At 28.8% G+C, this 26,302-nt stretch overlaps 5 protein-coding genes across 14 annotated transcripts; 2 read left to right on the top strand and 3 right to left on the bottom strand.

Annotated features, from left to right (window-relative positions):
- The first annotated feature begins 558 nt into the window (after positions 1-558).
- On the top strand, positions 559-9,452 carry Mer (ezrin/radixin/moesin family protein merlin). Of its 3 annotated transcripts, none has more exons than XM_089077304.1 (9): positions 559-1,130; positions 1,231-1,408; positions 1,494-1,623; positions 1,743-1,948; positions 2,538-2,765; positions 2,865-3,283; positions 5,486-5,615; positions 6,281-6,616; positions 7,006-9,452. In XM_089077304.1, the coding sequence occupies exons 2-9, from the start codon at positions 1,301-1,303 to the stop codon at positions 7,381-7,383; spliced, it is 1,935 nt and encodes a 644-aa protein (XP_088933430.1). In that variant the 5' UTR covers positions 559-1,130; positions 1,231-1,300; the 3' UTR covers positions 7,384-9,452. The 3 variants fall into 3 exon arrangements, with proteins under 3 accessions (XP_088933430.1, XP_088933429.1, XP_088933431.1); XM_089077305.1 differs by having other exon boundaries at positions 567-1,408; positions 2,865-3,074; positions 3,177-3,283; XM_089077303.1 differs by having other exon boundaries at positions 560-1,408.
- On the bottom strand, positions 9,432-12,639 carry Pex12 (peroxisomal biogenesis factor 12). Of its 2 annotated transcripts, XM_089077307.1 has the most exons (8): positions 12,622-12,639; positions 11,968-12,462; positions 11,732-11,890; positions 11,253-11,361; positions 10,966-11,165; positions 10,524-10,892; positions 10,323-10,408; positions 9,432-10,221 (listed from the first exon to the last, which is right to left on the bottom strand). In XM_089077307.1, the coding sequence occupies exons 3-8, from the start codon at positions 11,849-11,851 to the stop codon at positions 10,110-10,112; spliced, it is 996 nt and encodes a 331-aa protein (XP_088933433.1). In that variant the 5' UTR covers positions 11,852-11,890; positions 11,968-12,462; positions 12,622-12,639; the 3' UTR covers positions 9,432-10,109. The 2 variants fall into 2 exon arrangements, with proteins under 2 accessions (XP_088933433.1, XP_011635251.2); XM_011636949.2 differs by lacking the exon at positions 12,622-12,639 and having other exon boundaries at positions 11,968-12,610.
- Positions 12,640-13,366: 727 nt separating this feature from the next.
- Ada3 (transcriptional adaptor 3) lies at positions 13,367-15,299 on the top strand. 2 transcript variants are annotated; one of them, XM_011636948.3, is made up of 2 exons: positions 13,367-13,510; positions 13,714-15,299. In XM_011636948.3, the coding sequence occupies exon 2, from the start codon at positions 13,826-13,828 to the stop codon at positions 15,170-15,172; it is 1,347 nt and encodes a 448-aa protein (XP_011635250.2). In that variant the 5' UTR covers positions 13,367-13,510; positions 13,714-13,825; the 3' UTR covers positions 15,173-15,299. The 2 variants fall into 2 exon arrangements, with proteins under 2 accessions (XP_011635250.2, XP_011635249.2); XM_011636947.3 differs by having other exon boundaries at positions 13,406-13,616.
- Positions 15,300-17,642: 2,343 nt separating this feature from the next.
- Positions 17,643-21,097, bottom strand: ATPsynC (ATP synthase, subunit C). 6 transcript variants are annotated; one of them, XM_011644079.3, is made up of 5 exons: positions 20,942-21,097; positions 20,300-20,383; positions 20,054-20,152; positions 19,203-19,308; positions 17,643-18,385 (listed from the first exon to the last, which is right to left on the bottom strand). In XM_011644079.3, exons 2-5 carry the CDS (start codon positions 20,342-20,344, stop codon positions 18,222-18,224), a joined length of 414 nt encoding a protein of 137 aa, XP_011642381.2. In that variant the 5' UTR covers positions 20,345-20,383; positions 20,942-21,097; the 3' UTR covers positions 17,643-18,221. The 6 variants fall into 6 exon arrangements, with proteins under 6 accessions (XP_011642381.2, XP_011642378.2, XP_011642380.2 ...); XM_011644076.3 differs by having other exon boundaries at positions 20,054-20,155; positions 20,942-21,095; XM_011644078.3 differs by having other exon boundaries at positions 20,914-21,071.
- Positions 21,098-22,873: 1,776 nt separating this feature from the next.
- Positions 22,874-25,892, bottom strand: LOC105430490 (mitochondrial glutathione transporter SLC25A40). The gene is made up of 7 exons (XM_011644073.3): positions 24,887-25,892; positions 24,356-24,522; positions 24,113-24,247; positions 23,840-24,002; positions 23,555-23,748; positions 23,391-23,472; positions 22,874-23,167 (listed from the first exon to the last, which is right to left on the bottom strand). Exons 1-7 carry the CDS (start codon positions 25,002-25,004, stop codon positions 22,932-22,934), a joined length of 1,095 nt encoding a protein of 364 aa, XP_011642375.1. The 5' UTR covers positions 25,005-25,892; the 3' UTR covers positions 22,874-22,931.
- Positions 25,893-26,302: the final 410 nt, after the last annotated feature.

The following is a 26,302-nucleotide window of genomic DNA, read 5'->3' on the forward strand; positions in this document are numbered from 1 at the left end:
ATAAAACCTATAAAACTATGTTTCATGATTTCACTTTCCACGCATTCAAGCTACATACATAATCGTTGTACGTGAAAAGTTTCATGTGAAATATCACGATGTGAAAAATGAAAAGTAAAAAATGAAAAATGAAAAGTGAAAAATTACACGTAAAGTTACATGATTGACCTCCTGTTTTAGGGCGCGATCCACTTGATGTTACAAATACTTCAAAGCATTTTTTGATTGGTCAATTCATAAAATTTTTTTTTTCTGATTAATTTTCTGATTTTTCTGGTTAATCAAACGCTTCAAAGTTTTGTAGCAGTAAGTGAATCGCGTCTCTAGCAAATGAACATAAGTTTTTCCAACCTACAATAGATGATTTAAGTTATAAGAAATTCCCCAATCCTAATCAAATGTGAGAAAACTCGACTATGATTGGTTAATTTTCTTATGGCTTAAGATTTAAATCATCCAGGTTATCTTCCTTATATCTTCCCTGAGGAAAATTTTACTCGATATAATATAGTATACGTCACGTTTACTATATATTTTGAGTAAAATTTTTCTCGGAAAGAATATTTTGGAGTGTAACCTAGAGTGTGTTCAAAAATAACTCACATATCAATTTGTTTAACATTCGTTGAACAACAAAGCTAAAGTGAGTGCGAATTCAGTGGAATAAAATCCGATCGATGAGCGATTAATGATTATTAGTTTACTATTAAATCCCTAAATTTAGACCCAATTATTTACGAATTACTCAACTGTTTTGCAACAGTTGTGTCCGTTGAACGCAGCCAATGAGCAGTGGCAGTACCGAATGCACTTATTATATTTCAGTGGCTCCTATCAGTTTATCCCAGTGCTTCGAACTAGGACCGGTTATAAGAAACAGCAGAAATTTCTGATTTCGCGGTATACAGTTCGCGCGAACCCAAATACCTGCAAACACGTACGAATTACGCTCACGAAAATATATGAATATATGTATAAAATTAGCAAACAGGTAGAATCTAATGTATTATGGTGCGAATAGCGTATGAGAAAAAAGAAATGTCAGACGCTTGAAACAAACCGCCGTGCCTGCCGATTAAATGTTGGTGTTTCGTAATTATGTCGGGAACACGCCGTATTGACAATTTTAGGTAAGATCATTATTCGCATAGTTTCGTTGTGCTGTAACGGGCAAATAAAAAAAAAAAAAAAGAGAAATCATCGACGCTGCGCCAAAATATTTGTCATCAGCGGCACAAGGTCTAATCTGTCATTCAGTCGAGTATCTTCGCGATAGGCAGCATGTCTTTCGGGATGCTGAATGTACACAGTAAGAAATAAGATGTCACCGTTCCGGAGAAAAAAGTCTGGGAAATCCTTCCCTGTCAAAGTTTGCACCTTGGATGCAGAGCTCGAATTTAATCTAGAGGTTAGTGAAAAAGTATTGGGAGATTGTTATGTATTTCGTGAACTGATAATGTATCTCGCAAACTGACAAGTTTCCTATGGTATAGTGGAGATCGACAGGCAGGGACTTATTTGACTTGGTTTGCCGCACAATAGGATTAAGAGAGACATGGTATTTTGGACTTCAATATGAAGATGCAAAGGGTTTTATTTCTTGGTTAAAATTAGACAAAAAAGGTAAGTACAATTTACTATTGGTTCAATTCTTAGATATGGAAAAGATCAAATGTAGATATTTGCAATATATAAATTTGCTAGTGTATATAATGCTGTATATAATGCTGAATTGATTACAGTTCAAGATCAAGGTATTTCGCAGCAACCGACTACATCGTTTATGTTACTGGCAAAGTTTTATCCTGAGGATGTAGCTGAAGAACTAGTACAAGAAGTTACTCAACATTTGTTCTTTTTACAAGTAAAGCAAGCTATATTGTCCATGGATATTTATTGTCCACCTGAAGCATCTGTATTACTTGCTTCTTATGCTGTTCAAGCAAAGGTATTATAAACTATAGTATTATAGTTTGCTGTATTATTAATTATATTAAAAACTAATTTATAAAATATGTTAATGTATAACATATAAATATAGTTTGAATTAAATATACAAATTATATTCTTGCGTTGTTATATTAAATTTTTTACAATATATATAAGATAAAGCATGTTTTATATTTTATATAATTTGATTATTTATGATTATATAATATGGAATATACTCTATATAATTTTAGTTAGGTCTGTATTAGACTGCAAATTAAGATTAAGGATTTAAATTTGATTAAATTGAACAAAGTTCATTAAAATTGAGATTGGTTCTTTTTCTCTCAATTAGTTAAATTTTAGTTAAAATCAATTAGTCAAAAATAATCTCAATATTAATTCGTAATTTGATATAAAATAGAATTTTATTTATAAGAATTTTATTTATAATTCTTGATAACTTTTAATTTTCTTTATGTTGTGTATATATATATATATATATTTGAATATAGCATTAGAAAAATTAATTTTTAATGAAAATCAATTCTGTCACGAATAATTATATGTATAATAAAAAAAAATTCAATTTTTATTTTAATTATTAGTATGGCGATTATGATGAAGTTTCATATCGTCCTGGAATGCTTGCCAGTGAAGACTTGCTTCCACAGAGAGTTATAGATCAATATCAAATGACTCCAGAAATGTGGGAGGACAGAATAAAAATTTGGTACGCTGATCATCGTGGTATGTCTCGAGATGAAGCAGAAATGGAATATCTTAAGATTGCTCAGGATCTCGATATGTATGGTGTAAACTACTTTCCTATTAGTGTAAGTATATAATGTATTAATCATTTTTGTATTTGAAAAAAAAAATTTTAATTTAAAAAATTCTTAATTTCTCTTGTCGTTCATTATCGTCCATTACAGAATAAAAAGGAAACAGATCTCTGGCTTGGAGTAACAGCATTAGGATTAAATATTTATGAAAAAGAAAACAAATTAGCCCCGAAGACTACGTTTACATGGTCGGAAATTCGTCATATTAGCTTTGATGACAAGAAGTTTGTAATCAAACCTATGGAGAAAACATCGCCAAACTTCATGTTCTTCTCGCAGAAAGCTCGCATGAATAAACTGGTAAAGAAACAGTCAGATGTTGGCAGCTGGGTGAAGGGCTTGATAGCTTTAAAGTTGAACGAACATAATAGTGACACAGGTGCTCACATATTATTTGTTAAGATCCTGGACCTGTGCATTGGCAACCATGATCTCTTTATGAGGAGGCGCAAACCAGATTCCATGGAAGTTCAACAAATGAAAGCACAAGCCAAGGAAGAAAAATCCAGGCAAGTAAATATTCATCAAACAATATTATAAAACGCTTTCCTAAATGTTTTGCATTTGCATTCAAAATAACGTTTGATGAATTTATTACTTATATCAATTTTGTAATTAATATAGATTTAAGTTGAATAAGTATCATTTTATTTTATATTACATGCTTTATAAAATAATTGTATTTCTACAATTTAATAACTTAATTATTAATATATTATATACATATAGAAAATTAAATTTTTATCTTTAGATGAGTTTTAAAGAATTTTAAAGAAGAAATGCTTGAAAATGATTACAGTGTGAAAATAAGATTAGTAGGCTACTTTCTTCAAGATTAATTTTTTGAATTTTTAATGCCATCGATGACCTTAAAAAAAATCTCGAAAAAAAAATATCTTTAAAAATTCAAAAAACTTAAAATAGCACTATCATATTTCTACAATTTTTACCTGAGATATTCTTTAATATCTTATATCTAATTAAAAAAGTATATAACTTAATTTGAAATTTACATTACATTTAAAATGAAACATTGCATAGATAAATATAAATATATAAGAAAAAATTAGAAATACATCTAATCCATACTAATATGCTTTCTTTTTCTTTTCCTATAGCAATTCGCAGTGTCAACTGCTTATCAAAATTTAATATCCTTTAAGGGATTCAACTAGTATAACTCTTTTAATGTTAACAGAACATTTTTTTAATTTCTAACTATTAGTTAGAAATTAATAATTTTTATAAACAGTATAGTCTATAAAATATAATATAGCATAGAAAAGGATGATTTAACGAAGTGGTGAAACTATTTTTAATATATACCTATGATGTACCAGATCAATTTTTGTCGATTTTTGTATATTCAGTATCCTCCTAGCATTGCTTTCTCTTTTCATCCCATAAAGTTGGAGGAGGCTGGGTATCTCATTACTAGCTCAGTCTTCTCTGTGTAACGTTAAAATGGATCTCATACATTGTGTGTGTGTGTGTGTGTGTGTGTGTGTGTGTGTGTGTGTGTGTGTGTATGTGTGTGTGTGTGTGTGTGTGTGTGTGCGCGCGCGCGCGAGAGAGAGAGAGAGAGAGAGAGAGAGAGAGAGAGAGAGAGAGAGAGAGAGAGAGGTCAGTAAATATTTCTTTCTGCAATTATATATTTTATAAAATTGCGTAATTTAAAAAACAATTTGCAAAATCTATAGGTTTGTTTACATAAGATATATAATAGAGGCAAGGAGTCTGTTCTAAAAATATCTAAATGTTTCATTTACTCAGTTGCTTAGAAATGTAGCCTATCTTAAATTAATTCGGACATATTTTGATTTGACACTATTGGTTCTCTTGATTGATTCCGATAAAATTATTGGAAAAGTGAAGCAATAAATGCACATTAAATTTTATCAAAAACTAAAGAAAACTATTACAGTAATATAATATAATGTATTTAAAATAACTTTCTGAATTTTATCTCATCAAATTTTTGTAGTGGTATCACGTTTGAAGATTGAATATCTGTAGAAAGTAATATTCTAAATGATGAAACAATTAATAAAATTTGCACTATTATAATTTGTCTAGTAAAATTACTAGATATATTACTAGATATAAGAGCAATAATCTTTATGTCTTAATTATATATTGAATTTTTTATATTTCTTAAAATAAAACTTGATTTGTAAATGAATGAAGAAGAAAAGATGATATAGAAAACTTATATTAATGTTAAAAACAATTTGTCAATAATAGGTTGTAATATAAAATTATATCTCATCAATATAACCTTTATTTTTTTAATTAAATGAAAATTATATTTTAGTGACATTTATCTCAACAACTGAAAATGTGAATCTATTTAATGCAAAGAGCAATTAATTTTGAATTACATTTATGTTTTTTAAAGTCCTCGGTAAAATATAATTTTTTATTAATATTTGTATATAATCCATAAATGTCTTAGAAAGAAAAGATTTATGAAATAAAAATATCAAATTACAAGAAAATTACCTCGAAAAGGATTAATATACTGTACGATAAAGTTTATTGTTGTAAGTATTGTAGTGTCCAGTTTAGATATTTTTTGAATAGACCTCTATATATTACCATATATTCGAGAATATAAAATGTATGTTAATTTAATTACTTTAAAATTATATCTTTATCAAATTATAATCGATTGTTTAAATCTCTTTTAAAAATGTCTATGCTATTATTAGGAGGCAAATTGAAAGAAATAAATTAGCACGAGAAAAGCAATTACGGGAAGCGGCAGAAAGAGAAAAGGCTGCAATGGAACAACGACTTTTGCAATATCAGGAGGAGATACGGCTGGCGAATGAAGCTCTTGTAAGATGTTATGAATAGAAAATAACATAATAAAGAATATAGTAAAACTCCAATTATAAATTATAAAAATATAAATTGTTTATATACAGTTGTCCCATTTTAATGGAAACAGTTGTATATTTTCTAAACTTGACGTTGTCCAAAAAACATATTTTCGATAAGTTTAAAAGTATTATTACATTTATACAAAATTTTTAAGCGTGTCGACAGGATAGAAAAATTTTACTTCTATTGTATAATCAATCAACACATTCAAAAAATTTGTTGTATGACAAATGTAATATTAGCTTTATGATTTCGAAAGAAATCTATGACACTATTATTGGTTTGATATTGAATAGTCATTTGAAAGTTGGACAAAAATTATCGCCATTTTTTAAAATGGAGTATAATATTTTTATATAATATTTCTCTTTCTCTAGTTACTTTGCAGACAAAAATATTAAATAATATTATGAAAAAAATCAATAATTTACGAATTATATTATACTTTATTCTGACATTCTAACTCAAAACTAAAATTTTTAATTTTAAATTTTTTCTAAAATTTTTATCTATCGTGCAACATTAAGTTTAGAAGATATATAAAATGGAATCCTATATAAAAAAAAAATGTTTATACTATGTATCTATGTGTGTATTTTAATTAATTTTATATTTTATAGAGAAGATCTGAAGAGACAGCTGATCTTTTAGCTGAGAAAAGTCGCGTAGCGGAAGAAGAAGCGATGCTTTTAAGTCAAAAAGCATCGGAAGCTGAACAAGAAATTACGCGTATCCGGTTGAACAACATGAAGACTGAAGAAGAAAAAGTCCACTTAGAACGAAAGACTAGAGAGGCTGAATTATTAACAGAAAGACTAGTCCAAGAATCAGAACGTAGAGCTGCTGAAGCTGAAAAATTGAAAGACGAACTATTACGCGCAAGAATTGCTGAGAAAGAAGCAAAAGAAAAATTATTAGAGTTCCTTAGTAGAAATGCCTATACCGCTACCATAACTGTAAGTATATTTTTAACACACACACACACACACACACACACACACATATATATTAAAAATATACTATATATATATATATATATATATATATATATATATATATATATATATATATACATATATGTTAAGATATACTATAAATTTACTGTAAATATATTTTTAACACACACGTATGCGCATGTGTGTGTGTGTGTGTGTGTGTGTGTGTGTGTGTGTGTGTGTGTGTGTGTGTGTATATATATATATCCATCCATCCATCCATCCACTATATATTACCACTATATCATATCCATCGATAGAATAGTGGTAATATAATATAATGAAATTTAAATAATGCTTAGTTATTGCATATTATAAGTTTCTGAATTATTTATTTAATTTGTTTACAGCCTGTGCCAAATCTATTTCCCTCTACGCAAGTACTTCCATCGGATCTACAAGCAGATCTTCAAACTTTGCAATTAGATACAGAACCTCTCCCACCTGACTTAACATCTTATGATCTCATTGGTGATGGAGATGTTGACCAACTTTCATTAGAGATCGAAAGAGAAAGGAGTGATTATTTAGAGAAAAGTAAACATCTGCAGGAACAATTACGAGAATTACGCTCCGAAATTGAAGTTTTAAAAGTTGGTGAGAAACAATGCGAATTGGATCAATTACATGAGGAACAAGTTCGACTCGGTGAGAATAAATACAGCACATTAAAAAAAGTAAAATCCGGATCCACTAAAGCTAGAGTTGCTTTCTTTGAGGAGTTATAATTCTTAAAAGAAAGTAGCGGTATTAATTAGTATATAAAATTAATTTAGGACGCTAGTAAAATTTTATTGATTTTGAAAATCATGATGATGATTTGGATTTGTATCCGCGCGTATTGTTTACACACACATGTATGCAAAATATATATTCATTTTATGCTGTTATGTTGCAAAATAATATATAAATCTATACATGCAAAAATATTCATTTAATTCGCTTATGTGAATGCACTGCATGTGTATTTGACAAAAAATTAAAATTTATTTTATATTTTGTATATTGTATGGGTTGATTCAGAATAAACATTATTCTAAATCATCCTTATATATATTATATATTATATATATATTTTTTTTAATATATATGTTATTTTCAAAAATTCCAGTAAATACTTTAGATTTATTGTCTATATATTTTGTACACATTTATTAAATATATAAATATGGTAATATAGACAAATTGTAATATGCAATACTAAAACGATCATATTTTTGTAAGAACACAATTTTAAATTTATGTTTAAAAAAAAATTAAATCTGTGTAATGTTCAGTAATAACTGATAATTGACAAACAATAGTGCTATAAATTTCGGAAAAGTTGTACATTAATACATATATATTTATCGTGGAGTTTAAGAAAAGTTTACATTTTTTGAACTAAAGTAAGAATATTTATCAAATATGTAATGCGTGTATGATTATATTTCAATTGATTGTCAACATCAATTAAAACACTCAGAATTTTTTATAAAGTTGAAATATTTATAAGCACAAATTAGATTCAGTTTTATAATAAGTATAATAATATATAAAAGATAATTGTGTACTAAAATTTTTTAATAAATGTTTACTATTTATTATAACAAACATGTGTAACATGTGAAGACAATAGTAAATACTCAATCTCTAATCATGTCAATCTAACATATTTATATTTTGGAAAGGCATCTTACTAAACTTTTATTTCATTAGTTATATTTTTAAAAATTTATGACATAAAATTAATAATTATGCGAAGTAATATTTACAAATTAAATATTGGTTACAATATTTATTTTTATATTATAAATAAATGTTCACTTTAACTGCCTAAATGCGACACTTTAAGAGTGCATAATACAGTTCGTGTCCATATGTACATACAAATTGTAATATCATAAACATCTAATTCAATATTGTATTATTTTATATATATATATATATATATATATATATATATATATATATATTGAAATTAAAGACAACATTGATCAGTATTGTGTGCAAGAAAATCTAAATTTCGAATTAATTTAGTCAGCTTATTTAATTGTTGATTAATCCTGTAATTTCATGTTCTTTTTTTTTATTTGAGTTTAGAGCGATTAAAAGAAATGAGAGTATTAACTGATACTATTCACAAAGCGCTCAATATTTTATATAAAATTAATAATTAATATGAATAAGCATAAATATAGATATTTTTATGTTTATTTTCGATATAATTGTTTTTGTATATTTACATGTGATAATACTTTTAAATAGTAACATTATTAATAATGCAATATCTATGAAATGATAAATATTATATCATTTCTAAGTGCAATGTTTATAAATATTTCAGCAAAATATTGTTAAAATTTATAAAAATATTAAGAAATTGGCATTTTAGTATAAACGAAAATAAAATTGTCCAAAGCTATTAGAAGCTATTATGTATTTTTAAGAAAAATGTGCCTTATTGTAGCCTATTTTAGATAGTTCTATTTTTTTAGATATGATATGTACATAATCAATAGTTACATCAAAATCTTGATATTCACAGGATTATTCATTAACACATTTAAAAATTATTTTGGAATATATTCTTTGACTCGATGTGTGTTTTACTAATTCGTTTTATTGTAACTTTATAATGTAACTTTCTGAAAAATTAAACTATTATTTTGTAATATACATTTATAAAAATTATGTTATACATTATATTAAATTTCTAAAAAGAAAAAAGGAAACAATAGAGAGGAAAGAGGAAGATCGATGTATATATGTATCACAGTTATAAAAACAAAATTAATTACCTTCAGAAAATTTAAAATTTCTGTTATTTACTGTCACTTGTGTATGCTTGTGTGTATGCATGTATGCTTGTATGTATGTGAGCGCATGCTCGCGTGTATACGTAGAGTATAACAGAGTTCACTTGCAGGACATATAATAGTAATGTAGGTCTGTGCCAGAAGAAGTAACCTTTTTCTGATAAGATTGTATCTGAGGAATTATTTTTAATGAAGACCAACTTAAATATAATAAATGAATACTGTAATTTGCATTCAAAGAATTATGTATAAATCAAGGATGTTATGAGAATTCGAAAATTCATTATCAAGTTTTCTTTTATTCATATATTAAATCAAATCCACTTTTCAATTGTTGCTTCAGAAATATTAGAAAACTCTCTTATTCATGTAATCAAAATATTTAGATATGCATGACTATCATAAAAACTTTAGAGAAATAATGAAAAATTGTATATGTTCGACATGTGCTATTCCTAATTTATATATAACATAGTCTTCATTTATTAGTTTTAAATTTTTTCGAATATAATTTTGTTATGGAAAATATGACTCTTGCACGTGTCCCGTTAAAATACAGGATAACTTAAAATTATATAACATCAAGTAATTTTACATTATCCTATTTGTGTATTTGTATATGTCGCATGTCGTATATGGATATGTGTATGTATATATTATTCTATATACAGACGTATTAAGTCATCTTCTTTGGCAGGATAATGTGTTACTGGACATCTCTTTTTTATCCGTACTTCCGATAGAATGCATTGATAACAAAATACATAACTACAAAAAAAAATTACGTAACAAAATATTAACATTCTATTCTATTTAAAAATAAAATTAAATATATTGCACTAGAAAATATATATATAAAATTTATTTACCCGGATACCATAAGCACAGTGTGTATACGATGAGGCTTATGACAAAGTGGACAAATTCCTTTGTATTGTTGCGCTATGTTTGGCACCTTTAAAACAGAAGATATATCGTGCTTAGTAATTTATATTCATATTTAAATTACTTGTTAAATTCACAAATGTTATAATTATAACATCAATTTATCTGATATATTTATTTTTTACCTTTGGTGGTGATGGAGCTGGAAGATTCATAATATTCATGTTATAATTTTCCTGACTCCACCAAGAAAGAAATTGTAAAAAGAAAGCTCCCAATTCGAGAGATCCAGTAACGATTCTTTGAAATATATTCCATCCATCACTAATAGTGAAGGAATTATATTTTATTTTTCTTAATAATTCAGTAATAGTGAGAGCAGATTGTGGATCGGCATATGTTAATGTAACGGACAGCAGTCTTAGTAAAGGTGATGGGTACATTGATTTCTCAGATACATAGAGTATGTAACTGTACAGTACGAGAGTTTCGTATATTATGAAGAGAAATGAATGTCCTTTAATGATACATTTATGGAAAAACTTTTCTCTGTTCTGTATCAATAATATTTGATATATTAACAAGTTATTAATACTCAAATTTTAGAATTAGCGTCTTTTAACTTGCCTGTTCCGTCGATGCAAGATTGTCCACTTCTTGAAGTTTATATTTTAAACTATATTGTGCAAGCTTATTTTTTAAATATGGAAATGTCACAATTAATATTAATGATAACATTTGTTTTTTAGATGTTAATCTTTCTTTTAATTTAGAATTATGTACTGTGACACGTTTTAAACCATAAAATGTTTCAGAAAATGACGCAGCTGAAAATAACATAATCCTATTTTTTCAGAAAAAATATTAATAAATTATGTCAAAATATCAAATTATCATATAAAAGAGATACTCACAGTATTTCTTTAAATAATATCGTTGAAGAAGTGCATTAAAAATTAAATATCCTTCATCTGTCCATTTAAGAATATGTCCATATCTTTCCATATTAAAAGACACAAGAAACTAAAATAATTAAAGATTTAAAAGTTCCGAATATAAATATAATTTACACAATTTATATAAAACAGCAGTTTTTTAATGTAATGTGTCAATTTGTTACTATTGTTAAATTTTACATACAAATGTATATAAGTCATATATTTTTAAATCTTCAAAATGTATTTATATTATCACATTTCTATGTGTATTTTATATACATTTTATATGTTTAATAAAAATATTTAACAATATATATTATATTTACGATAAAATAATATATAAAGAACGAATACATTTCATACAGAAAAAACTATACATTACTACATAAATTTTGTACAAAATAGTATTATATTTAATAAGACATAATGAACAAAATTTAAACAGTACTATGTACCGAAAGAATTTTATTAAAGGCTGGTTCAAGAGTAGACGCAAGCGATTCCTGTGCAATAATTTCGAAAATAGAAGGTCTGATGTATGCAGTTCCTGTCAAATGAGCACCCTTTTCTGCCATTGTTTAATTGTTTGGTGTACTGTAGATCTTAAAATTAACCTAGATCAATATTAATCAAGCATTAATTTCACATTTCTTCCATCCTTATGAAACAGATTATTCATTAATAATCTCACCGCTTCGTATAAAGTCGAATAAAGTTCAGAATAAAACTCTTGAGGTTAAGGCTCGAATGACGAGCTAAAGCTGATAGTACATCGCATCTCATTAATGCTCATTAAACATCAACATCAAACATTAATCGAATTTTTTTGAAGGTGTAAACATACGCCATTTTTAAATTCCTGTCGTGTCCTTTCAGAAAAGCAAAAAAAATACACGCTTGGGCTGCGTTCTCAATTTATGTTTAGAGTGCGTGGCATCACTCCTCTTTGTTTAACATTTGATAAATGACAAGGATGAAATGATTCCATGAGCCACAGGCTGCTTTTCTTTTAGGAAACACAGTCAATACATTTGGTTGCGTTCTAAAATGCACTGCTAATATTAAAAATCTGTAATTTACGTAATGTATTATAGTTCTAAATTTTGGAACGTATCTTTTGATGCAAATCGCTTTCCATTTATAATTTTGTTCAAATTCAATCGATCTTTTTCGAGAATAAAGGCCACTGCAAAAATTTTAATCAATAGATAATCATAAGATCATAAGCAAATTGACCAATCAGAATCAATTATTTTCCTTATAGTCCTCTAAAAATAATCGATTATAGTTGATCAATTCGCTTACGACCTTACTATTACGATTACTACTAAAATTTTTTACATGCCATGGCCTTAATATCGAATGGCCTTGATATCAAGTTGGAGTATATCGGGTATCGTCTTGTCTTTGTTTAATATTGATGAACAACAAGGATAGAACGATAGGAACGATACACGGAGTCAATGTCAGTCCACAATAAGTATTTAATCTTTAAGCCATAAGAAATTGACTAATCATAGTCGAGTATTCTTTTCATATTCGATTATAATTGGTCAATTTCTTACTTTTTAAAGCTTAAATCACTTATTGTGGACCGACACTCGGGTAGTGTTTCCGAACGTAGCTTGAGCTTGTCGATTGCGTCAAGAGGTGTTCCAAAACTTGCTAGCGCTAATAATGATGTATAATCACGTCACGTAAACTATAGATTTATCATACTAGCAAAATTTTAAAACTCAAATGTGTCGAGTATTACTACGTTTACACGGTGACATTAAACCGGTTTAGTAACAATCGTAATTAGTAAAATCTTGAGTTCGATTGGTGTATTTTTTTAAAAATATGTGCTCCAATTAAATGCAAAAAATCACTAGCTGCGGTTATTTCTAAATTAGTTTAACGTCGCCGTGTAAACGTAATATATGTAATATATGTTTGCTACACGGAAAATAATCTTGACTGCGTTTCAATATTCACTGCCAGTACTGAAAATATATAGTTCAGGTCACGTATATTATAGATTTTCAGTATTGGCAGTGAATATCGGAACACTTTTGATCGAAGATTGATGAAAACAGTCCTGAAGGTCCTGAATGTAGCCACTTGATATTTGAGTACAAGTAGATATTATTTCCGAACGCATTTCTGTCGTTTAGAAACTTCATCGTTTTATCATTTCATGATTTTCTAGTGCCAATTACCAGAGCACATTTCAGTATTATTGTATTTCAGTGGTCAGTATCAAATTCTATAACCTATATGACAATCTGCACATAATTTTATATTATTATTCATATTTAATAATATATAATATTGACATTTTATTCCTAAAAAGTTAAAGTAAGTGAAAAATTAATATTTGAAGCTTGATAATTTGTAATCTTCGAAATTTGGTTTATAAATGTTGAATAATCATGTTCAATAATTATGATTCCAGATATAACATGATATTATCTGTTTGAAATTATTCTAAATTAATTACAAAAGTGGTAATCTTTGTACAAAGCAATAATTTGTTTTCCACTGAGTATTATTACTTATTAAAAAATATGTCGGGGAAAGGGAAGCAGAGTTCTAAAAAGGCTGTTGTCAAAGTACGTGAATCTGGAAAAACGGCACAGGCTTCTGTGGCAAGCTCTGATGCGAGCTCCGAAGTATCAGAACCAACAACTTCTCAGTTCCTTCTAAAGACAATTGACAATAGTCGACATCTGCCAAGATATACTAGTATCTTAAAGCGTACAGCAGAAGAGGGTGTTGTTACGGAAGATCTTGACACACTGCAACTGGAACTCGAGACTCTTCTATCGGCAGTTGTTGTACGTCATCGCACACTTCAGGATGAAATTACCAACTTGTTTTCAGCAGAAGAGCGAGACAGAAGAGACAGAAGATCGAAGAGTGGAAAGAGTTTGTCCCTAATTGATAAAAAGGTGCGTGAAGAGAAATTGAAGCCAAAGGAGATCAATACTAAGAGTCAATCACCCTTACATACAAAACTCTTTAAACAAAAGACAGTAGGAGGTTCAGCCAATCAAACAGTACCAAATTTACATGAAATTTCAAGAATTGAAGGATCTAAGTCTGATGCACCAAAACTGCCTTTACCTAAGAATGATACTCCCAACAAATTCTGGGCATCAGTAGATCCCTACTGTACTGACATCATGCCTGATGATATTAAGTTATTAGAGGAACTGATTGCTACGCATGGCGATATAAGTGAATTTAAGAAGATTCCTCCTTTAGGTCGTCATTATAGTTTAATGTGGGCACATAACGATTTATTGCAGGAAGAAGATGCAGCTAATCCAAATAGAGAAAAGAAAAAGAATCGTACTGATATGTCGCATTTACTAACCAAGAGTGATAAAAAAGCTAATAGCATTGCAGGACCCCTTACACAGAGATTGGTTTCTGCTCTTTTGGAGGAAAATGTATACATTGCAAGTAATAACATGGAAAACAAATTATTTCGAGATGGCGATCCGTCTGTCTTGAGAGATCTAACTATCCAGAATTCCATGAACCTGGAGATACGAATGCATAAAGAACTGGTTGAGCAAGGTATTTTGGAACCTGATGCACAAAAGAAAAATCAAGAGGACGATGAAATTCTTGCAGAAATTAAAAGATGTCAGCATGAACTTTCTGCATTATCTAATCATAATGTTACACAATTGAAAAGATTGTTAAATCTGGCTCAAGAAGAAAGCAAAAGACAAACATTGAAACGAAAAATTAGCATTGCGGACAATGAGGTAATAGAACATTATAAAAAATTGATTCTGGCGAAACAGGGAAAAGCTCCATTGTCGAGAAAGGATCAAGAAAAAGCGTGGGCGTGTCTTCGAGAAAGAGAAAATCTTTTAGAACAATTAAGCGTTACCAAATAGCTTACAGATATATTTTAAACTATCTAATGATTATCATCAAAATTATTCATTGCGGTCTTTAAAACGAATATAAAATCATTATAAATTTCAATTTATGTTAAGAAATATATAATTTTAATATAGAAAAGTTAATATGCGTAATTATTATGTTAAAAATTAATTCGTAAAACATAAAACTTAAAATCTAATAACGTTATACCAAAGTTGAACATATATATGTTGCGTAATTAATTTATAATCTCTAAAAATACTAGAAGAGAATTTCACAAATTAATATACAATTCAATATAGATTTTTTTTTTACTAAAGATTTATAATCATTAAATTAGTTTAAACTCTACTCTACATAAGTTGTATACGTCAATAATTACCAAACGAGATAAAAATTTAGATCTTATACTCATAAATCTATCTTTTACTTATAAACATTATTGTATTATTAATCTTTTTTTATTTATATATAAAATATTTTTTTTTAATATAAGTAAAAGTTTTGGTAATATGCAATCTGTAATATAAAAAAGAGATAAAAAATATCAATGTTAATGTTTCTAAACATGTATCTTAAAAATCTATTGCATATACAAGGAGTTCCATCCATTTAACATCATAAATAATTTGTAATATATGTAATATTATTCATTGTATGAAAAACTGTTACATACAGAAATTGCATGATTTTGAGAGGATCATAATTAACATAATTAGTATATATTTTTTTTATAAGTGGAAGTATTTCAAAGATTTAAAAAAACTTTTAAAAAGAATTTACCTTTATTTTCTAAAATAAAATCTTATATTTTTGGATTATCAATACAGCTTTTAATCAACAAAGATTATTATAAAGTTATATTTAGAAATGATTAGTTTAGAAATTATTTTATATTTTATTTTAATATAAAATATGAAATATTTCGTAAAAAATATTCATTTTTTAATTAGTAGTAATTAGTAGCTTAATACTTTTACAAATAGAATAACGGAAAATCTTGATGTTTAGAAAAATTTATTACTGAGAATTACTAAGAATTTGCATTTAGTTAATAATATTTCAGCAATCTTTGATATATATTGCGTCAAATCATTGGTATCGATGAAAAAGCAGTCATTCCAAATATTAAACTTTATTTGATTTCTATGATGATTCGGTGGCAACTACTGAAGTGATGATACAACCGAACTGATCTAAAAATATGACAAACCTCTTATTTTCAATTGCAGTGGATTGCTTCAAGAGCAATTTATGACGTCATACGATCTATAGGTTACAAATGTATAATTATAATCGTTTAAATGATTAAATGTTTAATACTTCAAAATATAAAAAATATAAACATAATTATATAAAAATTAATTTAATATAAAAATTAATTTATATAAAAATTATTTCATAGTAAATTTATTATGCCCGAGTCCACCAACATAGATTTACTTTAATCTCGGTTTAACTTGCTCTTCTCTTTTTCTAATTCTTAAAGAAAAGATGAGAAAAAGATGAGGAGTAAGTTGAGATTAAAATTAATCTACGTTGGAATCGGGCATTAATAATTTAATACATTTTTTTTCTTTACAATACATATTTTAATCGAATCTGCGTCTGTGACGCAAATCTAGCTTAATCAATCTTGGATCGATTCAAACCCATAATAGTTGAAAACTTAATAAGCTTTAGACGACATATTATAGATGAGTCAAAATTGTCTCAATTGCATATGCATTCATAGTTGATTTCACGTATTTACACCTGCACAATTCGAGCTTTATGTCACTTTTCAAAATATCATATATCATAATGCTCCATATACAGAATGTTTCATAGAATTTATATAAACAACGAAACTATTTTTATGCATATCAAATCATGTGTACATATTTTAAGGAGGTTCTAGCATTTGATCAAATATAAAAGACAAGCTTGTAATACATATATATATATATATATATATATATATATATATATATATATATATATATATATATATATTAAAAATTAATATTAACAATATGCTGATACAATTGTATGTTTTTATTGTACTATTATTTAATATTATTTAATATTTGATTTTAAAAATATATGAAGAACATTATGTTGTAAATATTTTCTTTCAATTTAAGACATTTATACACATATAAGAACATTAAAAATTATAAATTTATAATTATAAATATTTAATTATAATTATAAAGGAAATATTCAGACTTTAAAAAAGTTTTATTAAATAAACCGCTGTATTCACAAAAAGTGATATGGTCATATATATATATATATATATATATATAATCTTATGCAAACTACAAAACATTCATTTTTAAGTACATTAAATCGTTATTTTGAAATGGTTCTATAAGATAAAATTTTATTTTATTTCAGCATTTAGTTTATATTTTATAGATTTAAAACTAAATCTGTTTGAAAATGTTTTCAAATAGAAAATTGGTTGAAAAGGAAATATAGACATTTATACAAAAATTCGTGATTTCACGTCAAAGATGTTTATTCGGTATCACTGTACAGTTTTTCTTTTTTTCTTTTTTTCTTTTGTCGAGTTACCTCGAGAACGTGCGTACACGGCGGCAGAACAATGATGACTCCATTGGATGACAAAACGATCATCAAAAAAATGTACTATGTCACATAGGACACTCTAACAGAATACATACGTGTATGTATGGGTATGCGGGTGAGGCTATCGTTTTCTTTTAATTTGAACTTTCAATAATGTCTTGTTCATTCGTTTATACTGAAATCCATTATTTTATAACAATGTGAATTATACACTACATGAGATACAGTAGGCCATGAAATAATTATAAATAAGCTGAAGTTTGGACGGGGAAGAACAATTTCGTACAATGATGTGTCATAATTTTTATTATTTCTTGTTCATTGTCACAACCCCACCAAACCATGTAAAATCCGAGCTTTTCTAATGATTTCATGGCATCCCGCGCAACCAGAGACAGCCGCCTTTCCCATAGAATCAGACGATGCTGCCTTGGCAGTGACGCACTAAAACTATATCAGCAGTACTTATGCAGATATTGTGGCTTAGAAGGCGAATAGGAGCAGGAAAGCCATCATAAGACAAAATAGACCCATGGCCTCAGATAAGGCAAAGCCTAAGATGGCATATGAAAATAGTTGCTGTTTCAAGGAAGGATTCCTGGCATAGCCGATGATCAGTGAACCAAACACGGACCCAATTCCAGCACCTAGAATAGAAATGTGTTTACTGTTACTAAATGAAAGTATGTAATATTACTAAAACAAAAAATGAATAATTAAATGTTTTCTTTAAGATCATACAAGACATAAGATAAAAGAATATTTTATAACTTTACTTCCATAGAAAAAGGATGTGTTTCAGGGAATGGATTCAAAAAGCAAATAATATAAGGAACGCTATCATCAGACAAAAGAGACCCATTGCTTCAGATAGCGCAAATCCAAGGATAGCATAGTTGAAAACTTGCTGCTTCAAGGAAGGATTACGTGCATAACCAATTATTAATGATCCAAAAACCAAACCAACACCAATACCTATAATATACATTTTTTTTTAAAACAATGTAAATTTAAGAAACCAATTAAAATATACATGACATATAACATTTAATAAGTTTACATGATTTTAATTCTGCAAAATTGTTTACATATGCCATTCAAAAAAGTTTTAATTTATAATACTTCAAGCATTTTGGTCATTTTAATGTAAAGTTAAGTTTAAAAATTAAATTTTATAAGAAAGGCAAAAGAATATTTAAACAGAAATATTAACAATTGCATAATATTAAATTTTGTCCATTTAATTTTAATTGCAAAAGTGAAAATTATACTGAACCAAAGATTTTTTATATATAAACATAGGAAAATTAACCAAACATATTATAATAAACATAATAAACATACACAGTAAACATATGTGCATTAGACATAATAATTAAAAAATTATTAAGTTCGAAATTATATTAATAGAAAAATTTTTATAATTATTAAATTCATTCATTAAATATTTTTGCAGATACATACCAGATCCGGCTACTCCTACAGTGGCAGCACCAGCGCCAATGAATTTTGCAGCAGAATCGATGTCACGACTGACTGTGGAAGTTTGGAAGCTACGCACAACAGGTGACTGCACCAAAACATCATGAATTAGACATCATCAATGTTAGCTTATATTATTTTTATATAATATTTATACATAATAAAATTTATGTCATAAACAAATTTTCTGATTTCAATACATTTACTATCTCAAAAATATACTAACTATAAAATTGATACTTAAAAAAATACAAAGTCCTTGTCTTTCAACTAATTTTGGCAAAAATTAATGTAGAATGTATAAAATATTTAATAATTTATCAATAATAAATCAAAATTTTTACAGATTACTGATAATAGAAATTTATCTCAAAAAACAAGGAGAATAAGTCCATGTTTTCTCTTTTATCGATAAAAATCCTCGAAAAGTGATTTACAACCAATTAGAAGATTTATAAGCCATTTTTAAAAATACTTTTATTTATTAAAGGAAGATTTCAAATATGGGTCATAATATACTTTAGACAAATCCTAAAACCATGACATACAAAATACACAAATTTTATCAAATTTTTCATAAATTAATACTTAATTCTATCTAATGGCTAATTAAAACATTCAAATTTAATTTTGACACATATTTATTGAACAATATTAACTTTAATCTAATACAAGTAATACCGACTATATTCTTTGTCACTACTAGTAACAAGACGTAAAATCTGAAAAATTATTAATATCAAGTTGCGAGACTCAAAATTTATATCTCGAACGGCGACGCTAGTCGCTTATGTAACCTTGATCTCGAAAAGTTATGCAAGCGAAACACTCACCAAACTAACGGGCGTTTGAATTTGGCTCTGTTGTAAGTACTGACTGTGACTGATCACGGCATTGCTCAACGGCCGTAGATAGGTCTTGGTACCGGAGATCAGCTGTAGCAGAGAGAAAGAAAAAAAGACCCATGCGCATTTGAGAAAAGATGTGTGCAATCACAGAAGGGGGTTATTATGTAATATACGCGCACGCGGAAAATTTTTGTAACGTCGGGCGGTGGGATGACTTCTCTCTTTACTCACGGTGGATTTGGCGACGGGCGCAATGAATCGGCTGCAGGCATACATGATGACGTTCGCTATTAATGCGGGCGCTACGCAAGGTACCTAAAAAAAAAAAAGAACGACCGTGTACAGGAGTTACCGGGGTCCGTCAACGTGATCTTTGGGTGCGCGAATGCCGTGAAGCTGGCTGCGAACGAGGCGACCGCGCGCGCAGGCTAATCGTGAACTTGTTCGCCGTTCAGCACCGCTTATTACGTAACGCGGCGTACGGCCGTAACGACGGATCTCACGCGAGCGAGTTCTCGGGATTCGTTCCGCCGGAACTCGTCCCGAGCGAGTCCGAAGCGGCCGCACGAAGATTTGCCCGTACGTCGGCAAATCCTCGCCGATAATGACAATCCGATAAATACCGGATAGCGAGCTCGCACACGTTATGGAAGAAAATGGCCGCACTCTCCCTTTGACTTGCCACGATCGACCGGACGCGGCCGATCGAGTCTATATCCAATTAGCTAACAGCCTCGACAAATATCGCGAACGTAAAGCGCACTCTCTCTCCGTCCTCAGTCAAGTGACATGACGTTAAACGGCGAAAGGCCCCCCCACGAGGAGCGCGGAACATCCTTACTCACTTGCCAAGCAGCAGGCGATCGCACTCACCAAAGAACTGTATGTGTCGAAGAGGCGGTAGACGAGCCCAGCCCTTGGAATGTTAAGTCGAGTATGAGCGGAAGCGAGCGTATGCGAAACGCCTGCGGGACTGTACTCCAACACGGCTAGCGACGGAACGAACCGACTTCCGACGGCCTATTCGCTACTTCCGTGCCCCCTGTCCCGATTACATTTATTGACCAATCGAATTTAGCCGAGCGAATCTCTTGTCCGCTGCGACTGGATCAATGCGAGTACCGAATGCGCTTCAAATCGCATCTGATGTGGTCGATCGTTATACCTGTATCTCTAAAGTTACGACTTTTTTTTTTATAATATTAAATATATTTGTATCGCGTCATATAATTAGAGAAGATACAAGTGGGATACATGGTGGGATACACGTTTTTGAACTTTCATTTGATTCCACGTACTATGTCACGATATGGACAGGAAGTCTATATAAATAAAGAGCCATGAACGAACGAAATTTGCCCATTGCACTGATTTCTATATACATAGAAGTCTATGGTCCATTGCAGTTGCGATGAAATATTGATCTCGGGTACAGTCTACTTGGTGCTACAAATGCTTCGAAGCATGATTGATCAATTCATATAATTCCTTGTTTTGATTGGTTAATCAAACGCTTCGAAGCTTTTATTGCGCTAAATGGACCGTAGCCCTCATAAGACAATATTTCATTTGACGTAACGGCAAATTTTTTGAACGTTGGCTATACGTAGTGAAATTTTTAGATTTTCAAAAATTTGTTATCTTGTATTTAATACGTTCAAAAATTTTGTTATATGACAAATTAAATATCCTTAAAGGCCGTTCTATAATAAGTCATATGTCAAAACGCAGCCAATTATCTAATGAAAGAATTTATCTTCCGAAGACGAGGTCTTTTTATTAAAGCCAGCGGCATACGATACTTTTTTCCTGCTGATTTGCTAACTGGATGCTTGCTGAGCTCTTGTCTTTGATTAGTGTATTCTTTTAGATCTAAAAAAATATACGAATCGAAGACAAGAGCTCAGCATCCAGCATCAAGAGAGTAAATGCGAATGCAGCTAGCAAATCAGCAAGAAAAAAAGCATCGTGTGCCACTGGCTTTATTCATCAGTTATGTTCCGATACTCCATGTATTGTAGAATATTGGCCTTATGTCGGTATACACTATACAAAGTTCATTAAATATAAGATTGCTTTTCTTTTTTCTAATTGATTAAATTCTAAACTAATTTTAAATTTTAATTTCTGGTTTGATACGGGCATTAAGATCATAGCACATGAAAAAATTTTAGTCAAATTTAAATCAAAACTTTTAGTTGATCGTAAAATCATAAGTAAATTAATTAACTACAGTTTATTATTTTAGGACCATAAGTGTCAGTCCACAATCGAGATGTGGTCAAACGGGTGTCATCCAAATAGCTTTAGGATATAAGAAATTGACTAATCAATTGAGTATTCTCCTTACACCTTTATTTCACTGTAATTGATCAATTTTTTTATGAGTAGATCATAGATAGAACTTAAATAAAATACCGACTCTAGTTGACTAATTTTTCTTACAAACTTCATGATTACAAACAAAATTTTTCACGTATAATGGCTTTTTAGAATGCGCTTTAAGGCTACATTCTGCAAAATATATAGTTCATGTCACGTATATTATAGATTTTCAGTACTGGCAGTGAATATCGAAATGCAGCCTAAGTATATATCGTGGATATAGCAAATATATGAATGGGGCATTAAAAGGTGGTCAGCTGAAATGGATGAAAAGCAATCTGATAAAAAGTGAATTATAATGTTAATGAAATGCTGTCATTAACAAAGTGAATTATGTTGACCAAGTTAACATTAACAATGATTCACATAGTAACATAATAACCCATAAAATACAGTTTTGAAAAAGATATCAGTGAAATCTTTAAGAACATTTTAAATTTTTTATTATAGTTCTGTACATTTATCTACAGTAAATATATCATTCTGTACTATTAGATTTATGTTGCAATAAATGTACGTCAAATTCAATAACTTTTCTAGCATTGTATGACTGAAAGAAACGTTTGCCATGTTCGAAAGTCGCTATCATAATTGCACAAGCTGGGGCTACTTTTACTAAACGTGGTATTAATCCTGTGAATAAACCTTTTAATCCATTTTGATGATAAATTCTTTGTATTATGGTCCAGGTAGTACTACTGCGAATAGGTTTATCTAAAAATTTGTAATATACATATACACACACATTATTTATATATATATATATATATAAAGTACAAAAAAGATATATATATATATATATATATATATATATATATATATAAAAAGTACAAAAAAGAAAATTAACTGTAAGTGTAAATAATTTTAAATAAATTTGATTAATATATTAATAAAGTTAGACAAGTGTTCTTTTATATTTTTTTATGTGTATACTTACCAGAATAAATTTCTTTTTCGCCCATTTCTATTTGTCTATGCGTTTTTACTACATCAAATGGAATAGTGACAAATGCTGCTATCTACAATGGTAATATTTAGTATATTTAGTAAAAAACTCGTAAAATATATAAAACGTTGCAATAATTACAACTAAATACATACGGAGCCAGCTATTGCTCCTGCTGCCAAATTAAAAGCAAAAGTTTGTTGGGAGTGATATAATTTCTTTATAGTTTCATAATTTAACCAATATATCGCGCTAAAAGGAACATCACGAAGAAGTGTTGAACCTAATCCCATCCATAAACCAGAAATCCCACTATATCTCACAACTGTTTTCAATGCTTGTGTTATTTCTGAAACATAAAACATATTTAAAATCATTAAAACTTAATGTCAAAATTCATTAAAATATAATTTGATATGTATATTGTTAATTTACCCTACCTGCATAACTTAGTTTTTGTGATTGCATTTTTGTTCTTATCAACTCCAATGGACTCACCATTGTTGCAGCCCAGATTCGTGCTGTACCACCAGCTAATACGGGAATCCAAAAGGGTTGTTCCATGTTAGCTCCCTTTCTTTTATATTCTCTGTTATATGCATCCTGAAAACAATATTAAATATTTCATAAAATTAGAATTACTAGAAATCATATATTAATAGATATCAATAAATTAAAACTGAATAACAACATAAAAAAAATATTTGAGATACCTTAAGATATAATCTTAACTGTTCATATGAAACAAAATATACAATGGTTGCAGGTACAGCCAGAACAAGAGTAGGACTCAAGCCACTCCATAATGATAATATACCTTCCGTTTTACTTATTTTTAATAAAGCATCCTGAAAAAATAATCATTAATAATATATTTTAAAGATAATGTATTTTAATATAAAAAAAATTCTTAAATTATATTTATATAGTTATATCATAATTATATAGTTACATACAATTGTTCCATTAAATTTTCCATTTCTTCTCATCCATTCTGGCATTTTACCATTGGTACAAGGACACAAATGATCCATTAAACCATTGCAATATAAAAAACATTTATTCGAAAGCATTGCTTTCTGCTGTGTTTGAAGACGTATTTTAACTACATCCAATGGTGTCACTAAAAACATAAAAAAAATATAGATATTCAAAATAAATTATAATTATATAAGCATTAAAAAAATTACAATATAGATACTTTTAATCTCACAAAAGAAAAAGATATATAAATACATCTATATCTAATATATACTATACCTAAACAAAATATCATACCAGATATAATTTAATTTTATGATTTTCATAAACTGATATATCAAAATGACATTTTTGAAAAGTTGACAATATTGATATCTTAAATATTATTTTATAGAAAATATATTTGTATTTATATAAATGTTCTTATAGAACTATTTTATAAATATATTACTATTATATCTTAATTACTCAATTAATTAATTAACATCACCTATACACAAACTTACCAAATACTGAAGTGATGAATGCACCAGTACAAGAAGCCACGACTTGTTGATATGGTTTAATACGAAATTTTGGATCATCCAAATCAATATTTGGCGATAAATTACTTAATTCATTCATTGTAAAAATTTTTTTTTTCAATCTACATCAACATAAGTTTCTTTATAAAAGTTAAAAATCAAGTCAACAGCGTGATACTTTTCAAGAGTAAAAAGATAACACGCACGACATCACGATAGATTTGTTTTTTTTGGAATGTTATATAGTAATTAATGAAATAACATTGTCAGTTAACTTCCCTCACGTATGAGTGATACGATTGCATCAGATCTAATCTCATTGGCCACATTTAAATGATTATAGAAGCATTAAAATTTTTTAAATGATACTGCAATTTTTTTCTGGAAACAGATCATGAAGTTTATTTAAATAGAAAGATGCTCGAAATTGGCCATGATCATGATTTATTTTGAAACTGAGTCTGATGATTTCTATTTGTTTCTATGGCCAGCGTTCATAGACCGGTTTCAATGAGTCTAGTTTCCACCGATGTCTTAGTTCGCTCCTACCTAATATGATGTAGAAATTCGTATGTACTTTTGTACTTGACCCGAAAAGTATATCGGTTTAAAGAATTATTATTTTAAATCGTTTGTATTTTAAGTTTTGTGAGTTAATCAGATAATTATAATTAAATATTTAAGAGTCAGCAGAAACAACAACCCAACTCATTTACACTACATTTGTGCAATGCAATACAAATTCGTATTCTATTTTATTTTATAGTAATATTTTCTCGAGGTAATATTTTGCCACGAGTCTTTTTTTTAATCCATGTTTCACGAAGTCGCGAAACCTGTTATAAAGAAATAAAGTCAGCGACACACAATGCTTGTTTTTCTGTTGATTGCTAGCTGGATCGCGTGTTGCTAAGCTCTTGTCTTCGATTGGTATATTTTTTTAGATCTAAAAGAATATACCAATAATAAAAGAATATACTAGCAGGAAAAAAAGCATCGTATGCCGCTGGCTTATTTGCACCATAGACATAGTATAGATAGACCAAGCATGCTATATACCAGGCAATGGGCGACATGTGCGAGTGACAAGAAACAACACCTGATTTTTTCTCTCTCTCTAATAGAAGAAAGTGGGGGAAACAATAAGTGAGGACTGTGTCTATGATAAGGATCATACACACAATCCCCACTTAATGATTTCCCCTTCTTATATTAGAAAGAGAGAAAAAATCAGGTGTTGTTTTTTCTCACTCGCACATGTCGCCCATTGTCTGGTATATAGCATGCTCGGTCTATCTATACTATGTCTATGATTTGCACTATACTGCACTATAATGCAGTATCGCTGCAACTTCGAAAGTTCCGTTAGTCCCAGTCTACAATAGGTGATTTAAGCCA

This window comes from Pogonomyrmex barbatus, unplaced genomic scaffold (genome assembly GCF_055798465.1).
Source record: "Pogonomyrmex barbatus isolate J1 unplaced genomic scaffold, ASM5579846v1 scaffold2, whole genome shotgun sequence".
Classification (NCBI taxonomy): Eukaryota; Metazoa; Arthropoda; class Insecta; order Hymenoptera; family Formicidae; genus Pogonomyrmex; species Pogonomyrmex barbatus.